At 37.9% G+C, this 26387-nt stretch overlaps 2 protein-coding genes across 2 annotated transcripts in view; both read right to left on the bottom strand.

The window, feature by feature from the left end:
- Positions 1 to 13437, bottom strand: part of LOC128219851 (uncharacterized) — a 49675-nt gene extending 36238 nt beyond the window's left edge. The window contains exon 1 of the mRNA XM_052927970.1: positions 13293 to 13437. Within this exon, the coding sequence (XP_052783930.1) occupies positions 13293 to 13317 (25 nt within the window). The 5' untranslated portion in view covers positions 13318 to 13437. The remainder of the gene's footprint in view (positions 1 to 13292) is intronic.
- A 319-nt stretch (positions 13438 to 13756) lies between these two features.
- LOC128220578 (cell division cycle protein 20 homolog) lies at positions 13757 to 26166 on the bottom strand. Its single transcript, XM_052929025.1, has 10 exons — positions 25963 to 26166; positions 25047 to 25242; positions 24582 to 24775; positions 21418 to 21546; positions 20532 to 20728; positions 17965 to 18059; positions 17316 to 17541; positions 16895 to 17041; positions 16111 to 16228; positions 13757 to 14078 (listed from the first exon to the last, which is right to left on the bottom strand). Exons 1-10 carry the CDS (start codon positions 26069 to 26071, stop codon positions 13894 to 13896), a joined length of 1596 nt encoding a protein of 531 aa, XP_052784985.1. The 5' UTR covers positions 26072 to 26166; the 3' UTR covers positions 13757 to 13893.
- Between the last annotated feature and the right edge of the window lie 221 nt (positions 26167 to 26387).

The raw sequence follows: 26387 nt of genomic DNA, 5'->3' as shown, positions 1-26387 counted from the left end.
AAATATGACAAGCTCAATCATTATTGCCGTGTTCGTGTAATTTTTCGTCCTTGGCAAAAGCTCAGAATTTCTTAACAGCATCAACAAATTCAACCAATTCGGTTTCAAGGTCAACTACTAGGTTATCAAATGTGCCAACATTCAAATGTGTCAATGTCAATCATTACTGCCGTGTTCGTGTTATTTTTCGTCCTTTTATTTCGCAAGTATATATTATGAGAATATATACAGGTATAAAGTCCATATTTATGAGAAAAAAATCGATATTTTTCCACATACTTTAGATCGTTATTTATAGTTTGGAATTAATAGATATTTTTAACATTTTAAAAACAAAATAATTAAAATCCGGTGCCAGTGCGTTTGTTTAAAGCTGCACTCTCACAGACTGAAAATGCATGGAAACCAGTTATATAATACTGCTGACAAAACTTTTGATCGCGGATTTTTTTTATTAAAGTTCAAAAAAATGATGTTTTATGCATTTTTCTTAAACCGTCACTTTAAGCCACAAAACAATAATTTTCGAACGGAAATATGAAAACCTGCGATCTGATCTTTTGTCAGCAATCTTTATCATTGGTTATCAGATATTTACGCAAAAATTTCCTCTTTCCAAGACAAAAAATAAAATTGTTGTAAAAACGGAATATCTGTGAGAATGCAACTTTAACAAAAACTCACACTTATTAAAACATCTTCTACATATTTTATCTGCGGCATCACTTACAGACTGTGGCCACAAACTGCAGCATAAATCTGCTTCTAGAGGTTAACGTACATGTTACATCATCAAGATTTTTGACAGATATTTCCTAATGTTTCCTGATAAAACCCACACTGGCACATTTTGACATTGAAACGCCACTCAATGGTTAACATGTATATCCTGAACATCTGGAGACCCCCGACTGCACGAGTGCATGCCGTGATTCATGTGAACATGCCGCTGAAATGCTCCAGCCAGGAGTTTATTTTGGCGTTGGAACACAGTTGCTTGGTGTTTGGTATCTGGTTAAAACTAGTCGGGCGATCTTCTTGTTATATTGACATCTTGGCATCATTTGCCTTAATTATAATTTGGTTAATAAACTGGATAGATCAAAAGGTGTACACTTTGTAGTGCTAATTCCATTAGGCATCAAGCAAAAAACATTAAAATGCAGTTACTATGTCGTTTTACCTCGAAAAATACTTCGATATAACGAACATTCGATATAACCGAAATAAAAACGTGTGTAACTAAACCAAAAACATTCGAAAAAAAGTTAGACATAACCAGAACATCGAGAAAACAGAGTTCGACATAGTGAGTTTCGACTGTATAGAAAGTTTTAATACATTCATGCTTTAAACCTACGAGTTATGTGGTCCAGATACCAAACATTCAGAAAACGAACACTCCTGCACATACACAACATATTTAGTTCTATCTATGATCGAGGACTTACAAAGTTGGTCTTTTTTTTTAAAACTAGCTATCACCTGATTTATCATATATTTATCGCAATATAATTCATTAAGTGATGATAAGTAGAATTTATTATGTGTTCAATTATCACCTCAAGATATATCTTCGGGGAAATGATTGCTTGGCTGACTAAATTGCAGACAACTGTGGTTAGAAGGCAGGGCGGCATACAGCTCCCTAGGGATGCTGGCTACAACATCCTAATCTTATGTACATTTTGACGTTCATGTATTAAATACAGAAAAATGCACAGACACTTTTACATATATTATTATTCCGATTATTTAAAAAAGTGTTAGTGCTTGAGGGAGCACGTGCATCTGTGAAACATTAGTTAATATTTATGTTTTTATTTGCGCCTGTACGTATACGTCTTATATAAAAAAATATGATATTGTATTCAACATTGCATCATAGCAAAACTAACAAACTAGTAACGTGATAGATATTTCTCACGGATGTTCCCAAATTTAGATACTCAATTGCAGGGCTCAACAATTAAGTGTTTAGACTTTGGTCATCATTCTTAACAATGGTTGTTTCAAGTTGCCCATCACCAGTCAGAAAATAATAGCTCATACTTAATGAATCATAAACAATGCATTTTAAGTATCCACATCCGTCGTGTCTTTTTGGTGTTGGTGGTGATGGTGTTGTTGGTGTTGGTGATGGTGTTGGTGATGATGATGATTATCAATTATGCTAGTGTTAGATGTGATCATCAAAATGTCTCTCCGCAACACTGAAACTGTTCTAGATGAGTTGACGTCTATTAGTTTCCTTCCTCTGTCACTGATTTCTTATAAAACTGCATTTCAACATCCAAAAAAACCTGCCATAGAAATGTCAAGCGAGTATTTGGTGACATTTGCAAGCACTGCAACGGACCAGTGGTAGATCTGTATCTTATCGAGATAAGCGAAACAATTCACGTGCAGTATGTTGTTATTCATGGTCACATGAATATCATGAGCATTTCAAGTGTTTTAAGTATACATATATGGCGGTATTTGTCCGCTAGCAGTCGAACCACAATTGCTTTTAATTCAACTTCCTTTGTGATGATGTTTATGTAATTATGAACGTTTTGTAGGTTTAAAATACACATAAGTTTTGCATGTTTGTGCAACAATGACAACAGCCCAATGCTAACCAACACTTAAATGTACGTGTCATATATTTGGTGCTGCGACACAGTATTTTCAGACCCTGTTTTACTATGTCAAGGGCCATAACTCGTGTTTGACCGAGTGAAATGTTAAAAGTGACAGGTGTACAACAGCCTATGCTGACCAACATTATTATAAAGTTTCATGAGTGTACGCGAACTATTGTTTATGTTACATGCAACCTAATATTTTCAGACTTATTGAGTCAAGAGCAATAGCCCTTTATAGCCCAAGATAGTGAATTGTGCCCGAAATGGCAAGCGTACGACAGCCCATGCTGACCAACAGAAGTATGAAGCTTCATGTGTGTACGTCAAATATTATTGGAGCTACATACAACTCGGTCTATTTCGGACGCCACGGGACGGGACGCGACAGGCTGTATAATTATTAACCATATGCCCATATATGAAATACCATTGAAAATGACTCTACATCAATTTCCCATTCTCAGAACGCCTTACCCGGACTTTAAGTGCCCCTTGGGGACCTTGATCAGCCAAGCGTCTTGGGGGACCCGATTTATCAGCCATGCAAATGGACATTAGAAACCGTATATGTTTGTGCACGCGATCGTTAAGCGTCGGGGGACATTTCCGATGCAGAACAAAGATTTTCGATTTATGGCTGGGAGCTAAGATTTTCTCTGATTTTTAATCCTATGCTTGCTAAAACAGTCACATGGCATTAAGGTCGGACTTTGAAATACAGACAATTAAATCGATCAATTGGAGAAAGTCGTAGAAACCTGGTCATAACTAATGACCCGCAAAACATTACCTTAGAATACAGACTTGTTAATAATCACATGTTCACTTGTCGTGTTGTAGCTCAAACTGATATAACCTTTAATTTTTAACGACAACAACGACGAGGCGAGTATGATGATGATGATGATGATGATGATGATGATGATGATGATGATAATGATGATGATGATGATGATGATGATGATGATGATGATGATGATGATGATGATGATGATGCGGAGGAGAAAGAGGACGAGGAGGAGGATGGTGGTGGTGGTGGTGGTAATAAAGGTAGATACAATGGTCATGCTGCTGTTGCTGTTTATTTATTGACGGTGGATGGTGAACCGCGAAACACCTACTTATCTTGTTATTACACATACTGTACCTTAGCGATATTTTAGTCCTGAATGTAATGGTTCATGTAAGGATCAATCAATCGGGAGTGACACCAAAACCACATGTCATAATAAAACACTACAATAAAATGATAACTATCATTTTCTCTCTTTATACCATAATAATAGGCATCTGCCACAAGGAATGTTTGGAATGATATGTGAAACTTTATGAAAACTGTCCCGGTATAGCGAAAACTCGGTCATTTGGAATCAACTACTGTAGTAAAAATCGTTTAAAGGGCTGAACTTGCATGTATTGAGGTAGTAACGCAGAAAATTGAGCAAAACTAACTGTCGGCCGGCTAAGTACTTAAAAATAAAATATTTAGGTCATACAAAACATGTAGGGTACATAGAACAATGTTTTTTTGTTGCAAAGAAATGTTGAATTAATTTTAAAGCAACTACTTCCTCCCTTTAACAATGCCACAGTGAATGTATTATGAGGAAGTTTTCTACGATTAAATTATTTATGTCATGTTTTGTAAAACAGTCTCTCAAAGGCTTAGGCAAATAACAAAAACTCCCGCTGATACCATATATTTTCCTTTTTTTGTTAAAACTTCCCAAACTAAAACATGAATAAGGCAGCGAAAACTATATTAACTAGTAAACAATAACCCGATATACGGCAGGGCAATCAGGAAAAATATCATGGAATCGCATCTCATGCCAAATTTAATTTGTCAATATTGTAATAAAGCTAACCGTATGTTTTGGCAAACATGGGGGCTATTAGTATTCATGTGAATAAATACGTCCCAGACAGAAATACAGCGCAAAAGGGAAATGGGGGGAAACTAGAGAAGTCAATCCTGCGAATCCTTGTGCAAAAATATTCATCAGTCAAAGAAGTATTTTATTTATATGATATAACGGTTTCCAAGGCTGTTACGATCCTTTTCCCAATAAAACTGAACTTTATCTCTTATGATGTTCCTTATTAAGTTATTATAAAACGTATGTATCAAAAAGAAATTTCCACTGTCCTTGACTGATAATGCCACCAATGGAATGTTCGCCATGTCTGACTGAAACTGCCACCTATGAAATGCTCACCGACTGAAACTGCCACCTATGGATTGGTCACCGACTGAAACTGCCACCTATGAATTGCTCACCGACTGAAACTGCCACCTATGAATTGCCCATCGACTGAAACTGCCACCTTTGAATTGCTCACCGACTGAAACTGCCACCTATGGATTGCTCAACGACTGAAACTGCCACCTATGAATTGCCCACCGACTGAAACTGCCACCTTTGAATAGCTCACCGACTGAAACTGCCACCTATGAATTGCCCACCGACTGAAACTGCCACCTTTGAATTGCTCACCGACTGAAACTGCCACCTATGGATTGCTCACCGACTGAAACTGCTACCTATGAATTGCCCACCGACTGAAACTGCCACCTTTGAATAGCTCACCGACTGAAACTGCCACCTATGAATTGCTCACCGACTGAAACTGCCACCTATGGATTGCTCACCGACTGAAACTGCTACCTATGAATTGCCCACCGACTGAAACTGCCACCTTTGAATAGCTCACCGACTGAAACTGCCACCTATGAAGTGCTCACCGACTGAAACTGCCACCTTTGAATTGCTCACCGACTGAAACTGCCACCTTTGAATAGCTCACCGACTGAAACTGCCACCTATGAATTGCTCACCGACTGAAACCGCCACCTATGAATTGCCCACCGACTGAAACTGCCACCTTTGAATAGCTTTCCGACTGAAACTGCCACCTATGAATTGCTCACCGACTGAAACTGCCACCTTTGAATTGCTCACCGACTGAAACTGCCGCCTATGAATTGCTCACCGACTGAAACTGCCACCTATGAATTGCTCACCATATATCTTCACAAAGAGAGAGATTCTGAACACGGCTTTTGTGAATAATTCAGAGTTTCAGATGGGAAAAAAATGAAAGACCTTTGTTAAAAAACGATCCATAATTAATCGAAAAACGGCTTTTTTTTAATTGGAATGTTTGTGGTTTCAACTAATTGTGGTTTTTGCTTCATGGACATATGGTTGAAAAGACGCTATAAATTCGAATACAGATACAATAATAATACACAATAGTTTTTGCACTTCATGTTTGTATAACTTATGTAAGTTATGTTAGGAATTGTTGTTCAATGAACAACAACAATGAATAACATCATGTTAACGTACTTTTTGCCGAATGCTCGTTTTATAACTAAATTATTATTCTCGTTCGGAGAGAGAGAGGGCTGGGGAGAGGGGGATAAGAAGACAAAGGCAATTTACCTATCAACATACTATTATGGATATTGTAAAGAACGTATTTAAAAAACAACAACATTTAATTTAAATTATATGAGTGCAATTATGAAGCCTCGCGCGTTTGATAAGATGCAAAAAACCTGATACTATCAGCACCACTGTATGGTTTGTGGATACATAAGACCGCCATCTAATACCCGATGCTATAGCGCATGTATTTTATTTTCCAATTTCAAGTTCTAAAAGACATGCGGCAAGCGATTATACATGTTTTTCTCTGGTAATAACGACATGCATGTCAGGATGGGGAAATCGATATCGGCTCTGAGAGTTCCCTGTCAGATCAGAAGCCCAAGTCGCTGTGAGTCAGGGAGGGTGGCGTCATCAAGCGTCTGCATGAATCAGCGACACCTTCGCCGGAGAGCGCCGGGGTGATTCATGGGTAATACGAGCGGAGACCAACAGTTCTATACATATCCTTATACGTCCAATTGGCCAAGAAAGAAGTATTTTGTTTACAAGGCATTTTTTAAATGCTAGCGAGGTCGTTTACCACTTCAATTGCGAAGGATTAATTGAGAAAAAAACGTGGGTAAATAATAACATATATGATGAAAAAGCTCCCTCCTTAAAAAAATAGTTCTTTATTTGTTGTGATAAACAGTAATATATAGGGCAAAATGATTGCAGCGGTGTCTGGGAAACTAAGCCTTTTTTATTTGTCCTTGTGGAGCTATTTGAGAGCCATTGAGTGGGGAACTTTTGACACTCGAGCCCTTGACCTTTGATAGGGCGGTGGGAAGATGAAGCTGCGGTCAATAGTCACATATGTCTTAAGTTACAACGCTTATTCAAAATGAGTTTTTCATTGAAATGATGAAAAATCAAACGCGTGGTATTTATGTCCAGCGAAAATGCCCATTTTGTTCATGTACAGAACACTAGTCTGTGTTTATGTAATGGTTACATATTGTTAGTATGAACTTACAAAAGATAATGGTTTAATGCGACAAGTCGCAAAACAATTTATTTTCTTTAAGTACATACGTTTTTAGCGGTCTACATTATATTGTGTAATGTACACACTAACTTGCCAGCCACCAGTTTATGTCTACCGCTTCACCTGATTAAAATTTTTAACAGCTGACGACTGATATACTGATATAAATGTGTAAAAAAAACTTGAGAAATATTGCCTTCTCGTTAGACAAAATATAGAGTGGACCACTTTAACAGATTTATGTACCTGCTTAACAACAATAATGAACAGGTTGATGTATCTGCCTTACAGCAATAATGATGAAACCTTTGATGTTGTGTTGCATGTCAATACGGGCTAGTAATAAAATTTCAGCACTTCAGTGCATCTGATTGTTTATTCATTACTCATCAATAGCGGTATATTACTTTAATTGTAAAGAAGGTTTAAAATCAAAGGCGCTTCTCACATGCCATTCTATCAGTTGCTTTGTATTAGGGATTTATAGCACTCTTAGGAGTTATGATGTAAAATCCAAACTGCATCTTTATATATATACATGTTTATCTCTTGGAAAATCGTTGGCAAGACTAAACACTGTTTTAACTGAATAAAGAGTGTATATCATTTTAGTCAACTATTCTTACTTTTTGTACGACTATTAATGCATAAGGATAGTCCACTTGTAACCCCCGGAATGTGTTGGAGGCATTATATGTCACGCATACTAGGGATGTGAGCATATTTGACAACCCAAGCCAATTTACCTCAGATAAACTGTTTCACTTGTCCGCCACGCCAATACTGACACTTCTCATCATACAGTGGCCATTAAACTGACCACAATGCATAGTTTCAGATTGAGTCTGTTGTCCTCCGCGGTGATAAAATGAAAATATGTCTAAACCAATATTTTATACCCCCGCATTTTGCGACTGACATATAATTATGTAATTTTCAAAAAAAATGCACCTGGGGCTAATAGGTTTTTGTGGATGTGAGTATTGGATCTTTACAATTAAAACTTTTATTGCATAATGAGCGCCGCTGAGCGAACGCGAACGCCTACGTGTTCGTTTTTATTCAATCGAAAAATGGGCTTTACTCTTCATAAGAATAATAGAAGCGCGGGTTATGGGCCTTGTTGTATATGTGCTTAGTGTCACTGTCAAATTGTATAACATTCTTTGAGTCATAGCCACGGTAAAAGTTACACGCCGACAACGACGGCGGTAACAAAATCCGACAACAGCACCTACAACGCAAACAACAACAACACAAAACCCATGACGACTGTCGAACTGATATTGTTTGATGAATTTGACTATTGTTTCAAATATAATCACACCCTCAAGCAAGATGTTGGCTTTTTAATTGTACTTAAGTGTTCAAAATTATATTTTGTCCAATGCGATGACATCATTTTTCAATCTGAGCTATCTTTATTTAAGAAAATCAGGAATCTATTGATTTTAATCAGGTGAATCAGTAAATTTAAACAGAGGTTAGCTCTTTGGACAAAATGTCATCTCGTTAAAGGGTTATAAGTATATATTTCCCAAAATAATTGGTTGTGCGAATTCGACATTACATTTAACCATTTCTTTGTTGTAGAGCATTATCATCACACAAAGCAGAAACAAAGACTTCCTGGATCATAAAAAAACGTTACGGAATATGACATCATTCATGTTTTATGGCTCATCGGTGTAATAACAAAAACATTATTGATTACCATTCTAATTCGAGGAAAAATATGATACAGCAACTTGGCACTATTGATGGGAAGCAGGTGGATATGTTGAACTCTTGATAGTACGTGACTCTATACTGTATGAGTCATCAATTGATCATCAGTACAAAGTCTGTCTTACTTTCTTTGTAAAGATTTCTATCAACGGGGAAGATAAAATAGAACCAGTCATCCTCCTTAAAACATATCTTATAGATTTTCAAAGTCCATAGATCTCATTTATGACTGCATAGCTGCCAGCGATTTTGAATAGCAACAAAACGAGAAAACAAACAACCTACACAACTATCACAATTTCAGCAACAAATATGCTGAAACTGTGTCCCAGCCCTGTGTGCACTGACCTTTTGTTTTTTGGACGAGAGAATGGGCTTAAATTCTCAGTGAAAAATATCAAACGGATGGTCGAATATAAACATTTCTTAAATAACACCGACAACGGCGCCGAAACCGCATACACCGAGGACGACGTTAACACATTTGGGCCATCAGCTGACAGTGTGAACACGTTTTTTTTTTTAAAGCATAACAAACTAAGTAAATATGTTTACTTTTTATTAAGTGCATTGTTTCGTGTCTTGCGTGCCAAGGTCAGTCTTGGCCAAGAACGGCCTGTCAAGACCCCCGTGAAATTGATTTATATGAAGCAATTATTACCCTACCCCAGGGCGTGTCCGAAATGGCCAAATCTGTCAACGTTACGTTACCGGCGTTTGGACGTTGTGTAAACATTAATTATGACGCTAATGGTCAAATATGTGACACTTGCAAAAGATATGCACTGGATAAACATATTGAATAGTGTGACGTTATCTTCAAATCTGATTTGTTTAAGCTGATCAAGAGATTGAAAATAATGTTTTAAACTTGCACTCTCACAGATTGAAAGTTTTTACAACATTTTTCTTTTTTTATCGTCTTTGAACGAGCCATTTTTTTGCGAAAATGCATGGAAACTAGTGATACAAAACTGCTACAAAAGTCAGATCGCAGGTTTTCATATTTATTATCAGAAATTGATGGCTTTTAAACCATAAAACATCGAATTTCGAACGTAAATATGAATAACTGCGATCTGATATTTTGTTAGCAATCTTATATCACTGGTTTGAAGATATTGAGGCAAAAACTAGGGGGAGTGCAGCTTTAAGAGTTTCCCCATGCATGCATCTAGCACACTGTTATATTGTTATAACATACGTAATATCAGTGAAGTTGGTATTGTTTTCCAGTCATCCTAACAACAGTCCTAAAAATAATGCAAGTACTTCACAAACATCAATGCTTCCTTATTGGGAAATGATCTAAGTGCTTGAACTAAAACATATATTTTAAACAATGAAGTGTTCAGAATGCATATGAATAAATAATGTGATTCTATTTTAACTTTACGGTTAGCGATCCCAGGGAGAGTGTGCTTACATTGAAATGCAAATCCGTCAGTGTACATTATATAATTTACAACATAGGAAACAGACATGTTGAATACGTATCTACAATCAGTTTCATAAGGAAACACTGCATAATGTACTTTTATGCATGCATGTTTTATGATAAGGCACTACAGAAATGTAAGTGTTAAACTGAACGTTTTACTATGCTCGTGGTTGGGTCGGGGAGAGGGGTGCTAAATGCTTAGAAAAGAGAGGGAGCTATTAATATGCTAAGAAGGGGAGGGGGGCTAAATGTTAAGATGGGGGAGGGGGCTAAATGCTAAGAAGGAAAGAGGGGGTAAATGCTTAGGAGAGAGAGGGCTCTAAATGCTTAAAAGGAGAGAGGGAGAACTAAATGCTTAGAATGAGAGAGGGGGGACTAAATGATAAGAGGGAAGAGGGGTGCTAAATGCTAATAAGGGAGAGGGGGGCTAAATTCTAAGAAGGGTGAGGGGGGAGGGGCTAAATGCTGAGAAGAGACTGAATGCTTAAAAGAGAAAGGGGGCTGAATGCTTCAAAAACGAGGGAGGACTGAACGCTAAGAAGGGGAGAGGGGGGCTAAGAATGCTAAAAAGGGGTAGAGGGGGGGCTTTATGCTAAGAACAAAGAGCTGAAGATGAACTCAAACTATTCAAAGTAGTTGCAGTTCTCCTCACACTTGCTGCCGCTCAACAGCATAAAAAGCACCGTAACGTCAAATTGCAGTTTTGGCTTACGTTACACTTTATACAGAACGATTGGTGCTGTAACGAGCACTACTAGTCATGTCACAATATATTACGTTGCTTGACATAAAAACTGACAAACATGCGATTTGTGATCCATACACATTCACTGAAGTACAGGTGTTAAGTTGTAAACTGACGATTGATTGGTTATTTACCATTCATGTCATTTTCTGAAATATGAATCTTCTCTCATGATTTGTAAACAGCCATCACTTATTTTTTGCCTCAATGTTTGCCAAAGAACGAACATGCTCCTATAGTTGCACTTTTTCTCCCGAAATATGATATTGTAAATGTAACGCATAAGACTATATAGTATAAATATTTGAAAGATTGCCAGTTATGACAGCTACACTCTCTATGCACTTAAACATTCTTTTTTTTAAAGTGCAACCCTGATAATTACGATGCTGATGATTATGGTGGATGATTGATGGTTGATTGATGATGACTGATGAGGCTGAATGTGAGAATGAGGATGATGATGTCAACCCTACTGCTGCTGCTGCTACCACTGCTGTTGTTGCTTCTGAATGGTGATGATGATTAGGCTGATGTCAAATGTCAACCCTACTGCTGCTGCTGCCACAGCTGATGTTGCTGCTGAATGATGGTGATGATGATGATGCTGATGTCTGGTGTCAACTCTACTGCTAGAAATGCAGCTGCTATTGCTGTTGATGCTGATACTGATGATGGTTATGAGACCTACGTTAACTACTAATATCATGCACTTAAACTTCCTACTAACAATGCAAATGTTCAAGTGCAAACCTCAAATGTACAAAGAAAAAAACAAGCCAGCCCTATACATCAGTTTCTCAAAACTCTTCCTGAACGCAAGCGGAATAGTTTCGAATCGGTTTTTAAAATCAACAAAAACAAAGGTTTCCCACAAAGGAATTGGAGACGCACTCATACCATATACGACTTAAGTTAAGGACTTGTTAACAGGCTCATGTCTTGCTTCCGTATGTAAAGAAAGAACTCACGTATCTATTTAAGATACATATAATTAGTAACTATTACTAAAGTGGTGTAGCATAATTGCCTGTACTTAGATACATGCTTTGTATGGGGATTACTTAGACTGAAGTATTGTTGCATTTCATCATAATGTGAAGTGAATCGTCTTGACAAAATAGCAATCATTTGATTTATAAAATGAATTCATCATCATCAATTCCATCATCATCATCATCATCATCATCATCATCGTCGTCGTCGTCGTCGTCGTTGTCATCGTCGTTGTCGCCGTTGAATGTCGACATCATTACCACCATTATAACCATAATCATCCTTATGTACAACATGTTCATGTTAGATATGAGCGTAGCTTTACCAACATCCTCATCAACAACATCATCATTATTTGTTTTAAGCTAACTGCTCAGTACAATCTGCTTGTTATTCGATTTCACTTCATTGGTTTGAAATCAAAGTTTCTTTTATAAGGGTTTGCCAGATGTTCTAAATGCCGGTCAATCTTAGGTCAGACCGTATCTAATTAAATACTAATTTAACCTCTCAACTTGAAAGGGGTTAGATAAATATTCCTGTCAGTCAAAACTTTAACCCCGGGGCTCGCGAAAAACTTATTTTATTATAACATAAATATCGGGTTGGCTCATTGTAAACAGTGTAGATTTATGTTTATATACATTATTACAGGAATCGCAACAGTTGTTTATAATTTGGTGTCTGTTACAAGACTGGGAAGGTATCATACTTGTATATCATCAGAAAGATGAAATAAATGTGGTTTTGAATTTTAGATGAAGCTGGCATTCCTAATCGATGATGAACAAGTTCCATGCTGGAAATTCATGTATCATGAAACAAAATTTGATATTGCCAAGCTTTGTTGAAAATAAACAAAAGTTATAGTATATATTTTGCTTGACAACATTGCTCTGAGATATTACGTATGCAAAATTGGTTCAGTAATGGTTTCATAATGCCATTACAAGAGAAATTTAAATGAATGAATGGTTGATTAAATCAGATTTCGCCTGCGTGTTCCGGTAAGATTTCTCTGCGGTGCCATTTGGAAATGTCAGTACTGCAGCGTCTGTCTTTTATTTTAATTTTATAGATTTTTGTAAGAAACGCTCACAGCTGCAACCGGAACGTTGCATAATTTGAGGTCTGGTAATTGATTCCATATTTTCTGCAGAAAGTGTGCTTGCTTGACGCCTTGGTTCCAAATCCGCGTGCTTTCATAGTCGGACGACCATATTTTTTGTAAAATTGTCGTCTGCAAGTTTTAATGAATATTGATAAAATTACACGACCTTTAAAATAAGTCGTATTCTTTTCTAACTAACATAAAATATTAACTTACGTGTAGTTTCGTCAGCACCCTCCATTTTTGAGTATTTGTCACTTGATTTTATCAATAAAATCCGAAACGTTCACAAAATATCACTCAGAGTCGCTCAGGCGCTTATTCCCAGACGCTGCAGTCGGAAAATGATGGCTGAATGAAAGCGAGGCTTCAGCTAAATGCGCCACCGTGCGGTTATGACAAATGCATGACACATCACATTGATAAGGGAGATAAACGTGATGGAGCGTATAGAACACACAGCTGTATTACCTTTCGTGAAAGGGACTTGTGTACTACATATAATTCAAATGATCAAGACCGCATAAGTTTGTACATTATTGAGGTGTCTGTATATTATTTTCAATTATTAAATTTAAACAAATGAAAAAAAGTCATATGTAAGTACAATTTTTATTTCAATGTATTAATTTCAATTTTGATTATTCTTTTAGTTTATGAAAAGAGTGTGTCCGCTTTATTTCTTTTTGAGAAGCAAAAACGCTACGTATATTACCATAATATCATATTGATAACACAAATTAAAGTGAAACGTGTATTATCTCGTCCCAATCGACATTCAAATAGTTCCAAATATCTCTCCAGCTGCCGTGTTACGTTAACGGATACGCGACGCCTTCAGAATTATCGTTTCCGTCTGGCCGGCCAGTTTTGGCGGCGCTTTCTTGCGTTTCTGGTCGACAGCGAAGCAGTTCCAGATACGCAGCGTCTCGTCGGCGGCGGCGGAAGCGACCATGGTGCTGTCGGGCGACATAGAGAGGTTCAGAACCCGCGCCTTGTGGCCTGAAAGAACAAAAAGAACCTTTTCTGTACTATGTATTTAAATGAAAGTATGATACAGTCGAGGTTATTTATCATGTGTATTTGATTATAAAATATAAGTTTGATCATTTCATTTCAAAACTCTTTTTTTGCTTATATTTAAAATAAATATAGTAATATATTTTTTAACTTGTTAAACAATGTTTATGTTGCTATTTCGATTAATTGTTTTCTATTGTAATACAGTACTTTTTATACACGTTGTGCTAATTAGATATTGATTCCATATACTGACTTAATGTAACATGTTGCATCTTTGCATTGACATTCACTTGCAGTATATAAGTGTATATTATACTATATAATAAGTATATATGCATATCCCGGAACACGAATGAAAAATATATTGATTGATTGATTGATTGATTGTCAAGGAGTAATGTAAAGTAAATGTGGTATTGTGGTGTGAAGTAAACCTAAGTACCCGGAGATTAAACAGCTTTTCCAGTTTTGTGACATTCAGCCGGACTCATGTACGCCAATAATCGACTCGAGACGCCTTGGTGAGCAGCGAGAACTAACCAGACAGGCGGTTATGTTAACATGCTTTCATACGACTTAACAACAGGGTCAAAAGTCACGTTCCACTTGTTGTAATGCATAAACTGAACTTAGAGGTTCATCTCTATCTTATCTAAAGCTGCATCCCTATTTTTAGAGGGGCAGTTCTTACAATAGATGAGCAGCTCGTATGTTCCAAAAAAAATAGAAATGCATCGCTATATTTTACGGTGGCACAAAGGTGACGTCACACCCGCAACTCTTTATGAAATATTGTGGCCATAACTTAGTATCTTGTGGCCATAACTTAGTAAGTTGTAGCCACAGCCATAACTTAGTAAGTTGTAGCTACAACTGTTTATCTTGTGGCCATAACCTAGTAAGTTGTAGCCACAACTGTTTATCTTGTGGCCATAACTTAGTAAGTTGTAGCCACAACTGTTTTGGCCATAACCTAGTAAGTTGTAGCCACAACTGTTTATCTTGTGGCCATAACCTAGTAAGTTGTAGCCACAACTGTTTATCTTGTGGCCATAACTTAGTAAGTTGTAGCCACAACTGTTTATCTTGTGGCCATAACCTAGTAAGTTGTAGCCACAACTGTTTATCTTGTGGCCATAACTTAGTAAGTTGTAGCCACAACTGTTTATCTTGTGGCCATAACCTAGTAAGTTGTAGCCACAACTGTTTATCTTGTGGCCATAACTTAGTAAGTTGTAGCCACAACTGTTTATCTTGTGGCCATAACCTAGTAAGTTGTAGCCACAACTGTTTATCTTGTGGCCATAACTTAGTAAGTTGTAGCCACAACTGTTTATCTTGTGGCCATAACCTAGTAAGTTGTAGCTACAACTGTTTATCTTGTGGCCATAACTTAGTAAGTTGTAGCTACAACTGTTTATCTTGTGGCCATAACTTAGTAAGTTGTAGCCACAACTGTTTATCTTGTGGCCACAAGTAGCTAGGTTATGGCCACAATATAAATAAAGTGTTGCGGATGTCATCTCAGTACCACCATTATATTTCGATTTGCACCACTATCTAAAAATTAGAGACGCACATCTGCTCTATTTTCGGCTTAAAGCGAATTTGACCCCGATGGTACGCCATACTTTCATCAGTTCAAGCTATTTTTATTGAGCTCATGCTAGTTGTAAGGAATTCGATCCAGATCGTCCCCTGGTATATAAACCTTAAACAAGGTCAAAAGAACATATCTCTGACGGAACTCGAAGTCATGACCTCTTTAGTGATAGACACTGGGTTCCAAACGTACGTTCAAGTCGCACCGTGAAACCCTTAATGCTTAAGAAAATGCAGTTTCAAAGAGATATCTGTCTTGGCGCAGTTCCCATGGGAGTGAGCTTTCATTCAACGTCCTCTGATAATACAGAAAGAGTGTTTTAATCAATTAAAGTGCTCAGTGAAACATGCTACAGAAGTGGTGAAACGAACACATTCGAAAAGTTCCATGATAAGCCCTGCCTAATACCTTCCAGGTCGGCGACCTTGGCGAGGTCCGGGTAGCGCCATATGGACAGCTGGTTCTGGGAGAACCCGTGACCGGAAACTAGTTCATTGTGCTCTTGATTCCACAAAACCGCGCACACCTGAAACACACCACCGGAAGTTCATTTTGGTATTTGCCATATTTGGACTCAGTTGGGAGCACGAGCTTCTTTCTCGACCCCCCCCCCTCCAACGTCTTACTCCGCTCCTCGCTCTAAAGTCGAAACAGGGACTGTGCCTTAGGTGTTAGCATAAGGGATGTTATAGTTCGTACCTATTAATTTTGTCTCGAGTTTGACGGAAGCCCGTTTCATGGGTAGAAACCAGTATTGGTAGCATTTTAAGAGGCAATGAAAAAGTGCTCTATCGAGCATCTATCGTAACAAGCTTCAATTATATTATTCCGATTGATTGAACATACGCACTAAAAATATCGAGGGAATAGTGTCCACCACTACCACCACCTCTCCCCTTGAACAATGTAGACACAAATCAGGTGGTGCTCTTCCACCGCCTAACAACCACCATACCCTGTACCACGTTTCGAGCTTACAACTTTTTGTTTGGAGTCCGGTTGGACGCGGGAGAGGTTTTCATACCTCAAGCCGAAAGTCGCCCCCCCCCCCGATATCTAATTCTGGCCCCTTTGCTAGTCGAACTTATTTTTTTGCGGTAATGATAGCTCCATTTGGTTTTCAAAAAATGAACTACATGTATAACTCAAATGCCACACTTAGTGCATGTCAAAATGTGTATTTAATAACTACGAGATATGTTGAACAACTTTCCTGTGATTTGGCGTCGACAGACGTCAGGGGACATCCGGTATTGACGTTCCACAGTCGGATATGGCGGTCCGCCGTGCCGCCGCCGCTGGCCAGGATGTTTTGTTGCCACGGGCACCAGGACAGCGCCTAAGAAGAGTTTGTCAATTAAAACAAATGAATACAAGTTTCAAACAAAAACAATAAAAGAATTGATCTTAGTAGATCTTCATAAATGTACTGTGAATGTCCAAATGCTTTCATGCCAATAAATGGAACTAATTGCTAAGATGATCAAATGAAATAATTCGACATGTATTAAACACTGGACAAACTAATGTTGGGACAATGTGAAGTGAAAATGTGTTATGCAAATGTTCGAAATGTTTCAAGTCAGCACATTTATTCTTTTAAATAAATTCACCTTGACGGCCGCCTGATGGTGCGTCAACGTAAGTAACGGCGTGACGTCACCACCGAGCGTGTTGGGCCAGACGTTGAGGACGTTATCGTTACCACCGCTTGCGAGGTGGCGGCCGTCAGGGGACCAGGCGAGCCCGCAGACGTCCTGGGTGTGGTTGGCCAGAGTCCCAATGTTGTGATTGGCTACACGAACGTCAGAGTGGTGGATTGCACCAGATCGGGAGCCGCTGAATCAGATAGTTTACCCTTTTTTTGTATTTAAGTTTTCATATTGTGTTGTTGCTGTTGTTGTTTGTTTAAGCGCCTATACGTTTGTTTTCGGTTATATGTTTTGAATGTTGTTTGTTTGCTTTACACGTTTTTAGATTTCAGACCTTTTGTTTGGAACATATCATTCAAAACACAAACATTGACCCCATTTTCACAATCATCATCATCATCATCATCATCATCATCATCATCATCATCATCATCATAATCATCACCACCACCACCACCACCACCACCACCACCACCACCACCACCACCACCACCAACACAACCACCACAGCCGCCCACCACCAACACAACCACCACAGCCGCCGCCAGCGCCGCCGCCGCCACCACCACTAACAACAACAACAACACCGCCACCTCCATGATATGCCTACCTAGAGACGACATGGTTATTCCAGGATAGGGAGCCGACCCGGGCAGCGTGTCCCGTCATACTCCGGATCTTCTTCTGGGTAGGCACGTCCCACAACTAAGAGAAAAACAAAAAGTATGTACAAGAGTGGCGCCCCTTTATTTGTCCCTCGTATGAACGTTTCAAAAAGACGCACTATACAATTAAGGATATAAATATTCACATAATATTATTTATTCATTAACATATTTAAAGTGAAACTCTTATTCAAAAGTCAATACATACAAATGTATAACAAACATCAATTTTGACAAATAAATCTTAAACTACTTACTAAATAAATTATTATAATATGGAAAATATTATTTACTGATAGCAAGATTGTAACTGTGTATTTGATAGCAGAAAGCTCAAAAAATATTAAATGGTTGGTGAATGCTAAAAGATTTACTGTGGTCTACAATAGTCACATAAGATAGATACCGTGTGTTATGCTCATTTCTTTCAATTTAAACTCGGTATCCTTCATAAGAACCATTGTTTTCTATACATTTGTTTTCTATATTTATTTATCCTTTTTGGAATACTAAAACAAAATTATTAATTGTGTTAGATCTTATTTGGGAGTAAGAGTGCATCTTTAAACTTGGGGAAAACTATGCAAATAGACATAGGGATGGAGAAATCATAGAATATAATCATATAGTCATCGTTGGGCAACCAGTATCGGCGAATAATGATTATGATTAACCATCGAACTTATTTCATTTTTCTTCAAAAACATGAAGGCGACGTGTATAATATCATTTTTAGAAGCATTATTAACATCGCATATTCAAAAATAATGTTGTTGTTTTTCTGCCATTCAATATATAGGGTCAATTAATAAGACATAGAAATTGTTGAAATAAATAATAACAAGAGCACCGCGAAACGGAGCATTATACGCCCGAAGAAGATTCGGCTTGAGGTCTTTAATAAACATTTAGGTTATGCTAGTATACTGCTTACTAGGTGTGAAGTGTTTACAACAAAGGCTTAAACTTCCAATATTGAAACTTTAATGATACTTAAGTTAGCAGTGCTAATAAAAACCTTTGTTCAACAGTATTTTTTTACAACATAGAATAATTGTAAAACAACATACATACTGGTAAGTAGTGCAATGAAGGATGTACTAATATGGAATCAGATTTTATGAAATGAAATATTTTTTATAAAATCAGCATACAAACATGGTTGGTACATATCTCCTAAATTACCCGATTACCAGCCAGCCCAGCACAATCTATTGTCTGTGTAATATGTCTCCAACACGCCTGCCTTACAGCCGTCCATGTTTGTGAAGATGAGGTCTATTGTTGAATTAAAGTCATTGGTGGGACATTCTAATATTTGTGAATACGAGTGCTTGTTCATGAATGTTTTCAGGATTAGTTTGTTCTGTGAATGTTCACACCAGTCAATATTAAAATCTCCAAAGTTGTGGCCTGGACACGGAATTGCTAACGCCCCCCAGTGAAATTAGCCTTTGAGGTACGGACGTGGAAAGCATGCTTGACAAATCCTTTTAATGTAGAGATGATTTGTATAAAGTTATTTGAAAATTGCTTTAGTAGTAACCCAGTTATGGCCTGGACATGGAAATGCTAACGTCCCCCCCCCATGGTGATTCTAGTGTTTGAGGTATGGACCTGGAAATTGCGCGCGACACATCCTTTTAATGTAGTGATGATTTGTATAAAGTTATTTGAAAATCGCTTTATTAGTTACCAAGTTATGGCCCCGACACGAAATTGCTAACACCCCCCAGTGAAATTAGCCTTTGAGGTACGGACCTGGAAAGCATGCTTGACAAATCCTTTTAATGTAGAGATGATTTGTATAAAGTTATTTGAAAATTGCTTTAGTAGTAACCCAGTTATGGCCTGGACATGGAAATGCTAACGTCCCCCCATGGTGATTCTAGTGTTTGAGGTATGGACCTGGAAATTGCGCGCGACACATCCTTTTAATGTAATGATGATTTGTATAAAGTTATTTGAAAATCGCTTTATTAGTTACCAAGTTATGGCCCGGACACGGAATTGCTAACGGGCGGACAGACGGACAGACGGACAGACAGACGGACAGACGATGGAGGCCATAACATAATACGACCCTTCGGGCGTATAAAAAACGTTTATTTTCAGTATGTTCATTTCGATTCGATTATGAAATTTGTCCGATTATCCAATATAAGTAGTATTTGCCTGAATGCATACATGTGGCCGAGTGTTCAGCACTTCGTTCAAGTGAACAACGTTGTTAACGCCATCGTTGTTAACTTTCAAACTTTTACTGCTCTGAATATTCAATGGATATACTTGTGATCTAAAGTATTTCTACCACGATTAAAGATAAATTTTTCAGCTGGAAATGTTTTATTTAAATACATCTGAACATCATCAAAGATTTCACGTTCAAAACTTAACAACGATCTCTAAAAATCACGTTGTTAACTTTAACATCGTTCTGAACAGTCGGCCCATGAGTTACATAACTTTGCGCGCAACACTCAAAACACTCCCCCTCTAAATCCCATTTTACCTCGACATGTCCGAGACTATTCCCGACGGCCAGAATGGATCCCTGCGTTATCCACTTTACGGCGGACACGTACTCACTAGGTGTATCCATTTCCGTCAGCTGTACAATGGAGCCGGAAGACGCGTCCCAGATGAAGACGGCTGCTCCGAGCGCTACCGCCACGTGATTGTTGGACGACCAGTCAAGCAGGTTCAGGTCTTGAACCGGAAGTGAAAATAGAATGGGAATGAAGTGGCAGACATCTTTAAATGCACGTGCACACATAAGTACTATACCGGAAGTAGAGGAGAATGCAACAGAAAAACATACATGACTTTAATTTAATGTTAGGGCGGTTCGTCTAGATGTACAGTAGGTTCAGGTGTTGATACCGGAAGTTGAGCAAACCTTAAGATGTATTGACAGACTAAGTCACTCAGTTTTAATCAAAGAGTATGGACCCGAAACCAGTGGAGATCCCAGAACATGTTCGTGACCCCTATACATAAAACAGTCATAATTTAGCTCGGGGCATCTAGGATTCTCTCGAGGATCTAAGGCAGGGGTGGGTCCATGAGTTGACGTTAGAATGTGTGTAACTTAGGGGCGCAACCTTTTGACGTGTGCCCCTACCTGAGAACCGTTAATATATTGCATAAACTATTTGCATGTGGGCTTAGGGTTACTGACTCAAGACCATTGTAACAATTTGTAGTAAAAAAGGTGAATTTTGAGCATGTTTTATAACTCTTGTCACTCCCATATTGATATAAAAGTAAACTTTGACTATTTTAGAGGGGCGCGCGCCGAAAGCGCCCCCCCCCCCCCTAAATCCGCAAGTGTAAGGAATCACACTATTGGCACCCTGGCCCGGCCACTTACCCATGTTCTCGACCCCTACACTTACAATAGTCATCCAATAGTTCAGGGGCGTCCAGGATTCTCTCCGGAACCTTGGGGATTACCCTCTTGGGTCCTTGGCCCGGTCCCCAGGCCTTGTTCTTGCTGTATATCACTTGGAGGTTGTTCGTGTGGCCTGAAATATTGCATAATTATGTGTGCTAAGAACGGTGTTCGAACTTGACGATCTGACAAAATATGTTGTGTTTTTTTTCTTATTATAATAACAGATTGTGTCCTACTATTGGAGCAAGCGCCAATACATAATGCCCCACATTTGCAGTTGCTTGTCCTTTAAATTTAAAACTATACTGTAATATGATTTTATAAATTATGTAACCATGCAGCTTGTAAATGCCTGGGCCGGTATTTATCAAACATCTTAGGTCATTTCCTTACTCAAGTCATTTTCCTAAGTTAACTTTATCACTGGTCATTTGATATGATAACTTAAGAATATATGAAATACTTTTTTTTTCATTGATGCTTATATTGAATAGACATGCTGTTATTTTAAAATCACTTATACTTTTCTTTCAATTTGACAATGAACATTGTAAGGATTCGACTTAAGTTAAGAAATGACTTAAGTCATTACCTATCTTAAGTCATTTTCCTATTTTAGTATCTTACTAATAATATGATAAAATAATTTGAAAATATCTGAAATATTTCATCGACATTGATTTTATTGAATATATTTTACTTTATATAAAAACACATATACTTTCCTTTTAATTTGGCTTTGAAACATTTAAGAAATCGACTTATATGTAACTTATGAAATTACTTAAGATGCTTTATGAATACCGACCCTGGCCTGTTATACGTAATACATATCACACACAAAACGTCCGTATTTTCTAAACAAGAAGGCCATGGCGGCCCATGAACGCTCACCTAAGCAAAGGGCCACAACTCTGTGATAAAGCAATACTATTTTTTTGCAATTTAAACGTATCTTTATTGATGCCGATGCCTTGTTTTATATTTGTAAAGGGTCATGCAATAAAGCTACCTGTAAAGTTTCATTGAATTTTGCCTGGTAGTTTCAGAGATTTTTTAAAGCAAAACAGTAAGTCGGCCATTTTGTTGTTGTTGTTGTTGTTGTTGATCAATCTCAACGCCTTGTTGTATTTTTGTAGAGGAGGAGATGTTTTTAAAGCAAAACAGGAAGTTGGCCATATTGTTGTTGTTGTTGATCAAGTTACCCTAGGAAGCTTCCTATAAGGTTTCATTGAATTCGGACGTGTAGTTTTAGAGGAGATGATTTTTTAAAGCAAACAAGAGCTGTCACAGAGACAGCGCGCTCGACTATTTCGCCGCTTTTCAGTGTAAGGATTGAAAAGTTTTGGCGAAGCATGCATGGGTCACTGTAAGATTAGGTTTCAATGCAATACATGATGTGCTGAGATATTAACATAAATGTGGTTACATGCAAAATTTTAACCAGAAATTTTAAGTCTAATAATAAAGGGCCGTTATTTGCAAAATACAGTTATCTAACTTGGTTATTCAATTACGTTGGGTGATTGAATACCATTGTATAAAGTATCAATGCAATACATCAAGTAGTTGCTGAGATAGTATCCTATGTGTGCTAACATTCAAGACCTTAACCAGAATTTGTAAGTCTCATAATAAAGGGGCAAAAATTATATAATATTAAAGATAGAGTTATCTTACTTGATTAAAGAAGAAGATTAGATGTTGGGAGCCTGTGTGTAAAGTTTCAATGTCATACATGATGTATTCGCTGAGGTATTGACTTAAAAGTGGTTACATGCAAAACCTTAACAAGAAGTTCTATGTCGAATAAAAAGGGGCCATTATTTGAATTTAATGCAAACTAGAGTTATCTAACTTTGTACCATTATATTTAGTCTCAATGCAATACCTCAAGTAGTTGCTGAGATATTAACCTTTGTGTGCTTACACGCAAAACCTTAACCAGAAATTCTAAGTCGAAAAATAAAGGCCAATTATTTGCATTAAATGCAACAAAACGTTATCTAACTTGGTTAATTAAGTAGGTTGGATGGTTGAGTACCATTGTATAAAGTCTCAATGCAATACATCAAGTAGTTGCTGAGATATTAACCTATGTGTACTTACACGCAAAACCTTAACCAGAATTTCTAAGTCGAATAATAAAGGCCTATTTTTTGCATTAAATGCAACAAAAAGTTATCTAACTTGGTTAATTCAGTAGGTTGGATGGTTGAGTACCATTGTATAAAGTCTCAATGCAATACCTCAAGTAGTTGCTGAGATATTAACCTATGTGTGCTTGCATGCAAAACCTTAACCAAGGTGTGACGCCGACGCCTGGGTGAGTAGTATAGCTCTCCATATTCTTCAAATAGTCGAGCTAAAAATGATGTTGGCCATTTTGTTGTTGTTGTTGTTGTTGATCAATCGTGACCCCTTGTTGTATTTTTCAAGAGGGTCACCCAAGGAAGCTTCCTGTAAAGTTTCATTGAATTTGGAGTGGTAGTTTCAGAGGGATGTTTTTTTAAAGCAAAACAGGAACTCAGCCATTTTGTTGTTGTTGCTGTTGTTGTTGTTGTTAATCAATCGTGACCTGTAAAGTTTCATTGAATTTGGAGTGGTAGTTTCAGAGGGATGTTTTTTTTTAAAGCAAAACAGGAAGTCAGCCATTTTGTTGTTGTTGCTGTTGTTGTTGTTGTTGATCAATCGTGACCCCTTGTTGTATTTTTGTAGAGGGTCGCGAAAGGAAGCTTCCTGTAAAGTTTCATTGAAATTGGACTGGTCGTTTCAGAGGAGATATTTTTTAAAGCAAAACAGAAAGTTGCCCACTTTGCTGTTGTTGTTGTTGATCAATCGTGACCCCTTCGTTGTACTTTTGTAGAGGGACGCCCAAGGAAGCTTTCTGTGAAGTTTCATTGAATTTGGCCAGGTAGTTTCAGAGGAGATGTTTTTTTAAGCAATTATTGACGGACGGACGGACTGACGGACAGACGACGGACAAAGACCGATCACAATAGCTCACCTTGAGCACTTCGTGCTCTGGTGAGCTAAATAATAAGGATGTCCTACTTTCATTACTATATCAAAGGGAGATTACTCGTACATAAATAAGGAAAAAACACACTCATTTTAGGTATCGAAACATGGGACACCGGTTAGATATAGTTTAACTATTCCAACCTTCAGCAGGTTTGGGCTTGTTGTCCTTGAAGGATAGTATTCTCTGGTCCTCGGGGATGTTCATGGCGGCACCCAGCTGACGCTGGTACTCGACGCGTGTCGGCGACTGGTTCTCCTCGTCCTCTGCTTCCTGTCGCGGCTTCATCGTGTAGCCGGCAAGGTCGAAGTCAGTGTTGGAGCGGCTTGGTATGAACCTTAAACGAAAATTAATAATCGATATCAAAAAATAATCAAAGATGTGGCTTTGTTATTGTTAGCAAAAAATAACACTAATTTAGCATAGTGTAAGAAAGCGACATCAAATTCCTTTGTTATTCTTTCTACCGAGTTCGTTAAAAATATTTGTTGTCATTACGCTCGGCATAACGCTCGGAAAGAATACGTTATATTTCGAGTTTGCCGGAAATGGACGAGTTGTTACGATCGCCTTTATTGATATCATGCTAGCCATGCAAAGCTGCGTACCTGTCAATCTGGTGCTGGGGACCAGACCCTTTGTTTGGCGTCTTTGAGGGGGTCTTCCAGCGTCCCCGATGCTGGGGGACTGGTAATCTCCCCGGGGATTTCCCGGGGGTACGGGCAGTCTTCGGCGTCTTCACGGACCTTGCTGAGTCCGGAACATTGGGTGTCCGCGCAGACCGAGGGGATCCCAGGCTGACGGCTTTAAGAAGAAGATACGGTAATTTGGTTGTTTCATTTATGTGAATAATACCCGGTATAATTAATTGCTTTACGAAAATTGAATGCTAGTGGTCTTGAGAATTACGAACAAAATTATGAAGCTCCTAGAAACACCGAACTATGACTTTCTAGCATAAATAAAATCAAAATACATGCTGATTAATTGAGTACTATATAGTCAATTTTAAAGTGACACATGCATAATAAACATAAATTTTGAGTGATAAACCTTTAACTACTTACTAAATGATTATTTTATGGAAAATATTAATAACTGATAACAATACTGTAACCTTGTATTTAATAGCTGAAAACGCACAAATATTAAATGATTGGTGGGTCCTGAAAGATTTACAGTGTTTAACTTTCGTCTCATATGGAAAAAATACTGTGTTTTCTGCACTTTTCTTTCAAAATAAACACGGTATCCTTCATCACAACTTTTATTTTCTATATTAATTCAACCTTTTCGGTAAATTAAAACAATTGTTTTATTGTGGAACATCTTTTTTGGAGTAAGAGTGCATCTTTCAACCCTTTTTTGGTATCAAAGGCAAATTATCATGATAAACAGTATACATGTTTATACCAAATAAGAATTCAACAGAGATGCAGATAGACATTTAAACAAAAGACAGGTACGACCGCACCCCAATGCAAACACGTCGGTGCAACACACTATAATTCCGAGAGGGGTTACCTAGGCCGGACGCTGACTTCCGGTTAAATCTCATGGCGGGGCCGGACTGTAGGGGTGCGTCTAGCCGCGTCAGCTCCGTGACCAGATTGTCAAACTTGAAGTGCGACATATCGTCGTTGACAGGTTTCTATATCTTAGAACAAAAAATAAATATCGAGATAAAGTCGTTTACAATGCTGGTGAGCGTTTTCAGGGCGAGGAATCACGTGACTTGAAGGGGTTATAACAGGGGTCACCACGGGTCACAGCCGATATAAACAAACATTTAGGTGACGTTAATTTCTAAATAACTTTTTTGACGCAAGGCTAAAATTTTGGCCAACGATTGCATCATTAAAGTACAAACAAATCTGAAATATCTCACACGTGTAAAAGCAGTATATAGCATAATATGTTATAGGCTAAGAAATATTTTTATATCTTTT

The sequence above is a fragment of the Mya arenaria genome, chromosome 15 (genome assembly GCF_026914265.1).
Source record: "Mya arenaria isolate MELC-2E11 chromosome 15, ASM2691426v1".
NCBI classification, from domain to species: Eukaryota; Metazoa; Mollusca; class Bivalvia; order Myida; family Myidae; genus Mya; species Mya arenaria.
Note: the sequence above shows the minus strand (reverse complement) of the source record. Positions and strands in the feature narration are given on the sequence as shown.

Coding starts and splice junctions, on each gene's coding strand:
- LOC128220578 (XM_052929025.1), bottom strand. CDS start 26,071: ATGTCGCACTTCAAGTTTGACAATCTGGTCACGGAGCTGACGCGGCTA. Junction 18,060..20,531: donor ATAGTCTCGGACATGTCGAG/GTAAAATGGGAT, acceptor TTTTTCTCTTAG/TTGTGGGACGTGCCTACCCA. Junction 14,079..16,110: donor CAAGGTCGCCGACCTGGAAG/GTATTAGGCAGG, acceptor TTGTTCTTTCAG/GCCACAAGGCGCGGGTTCTG.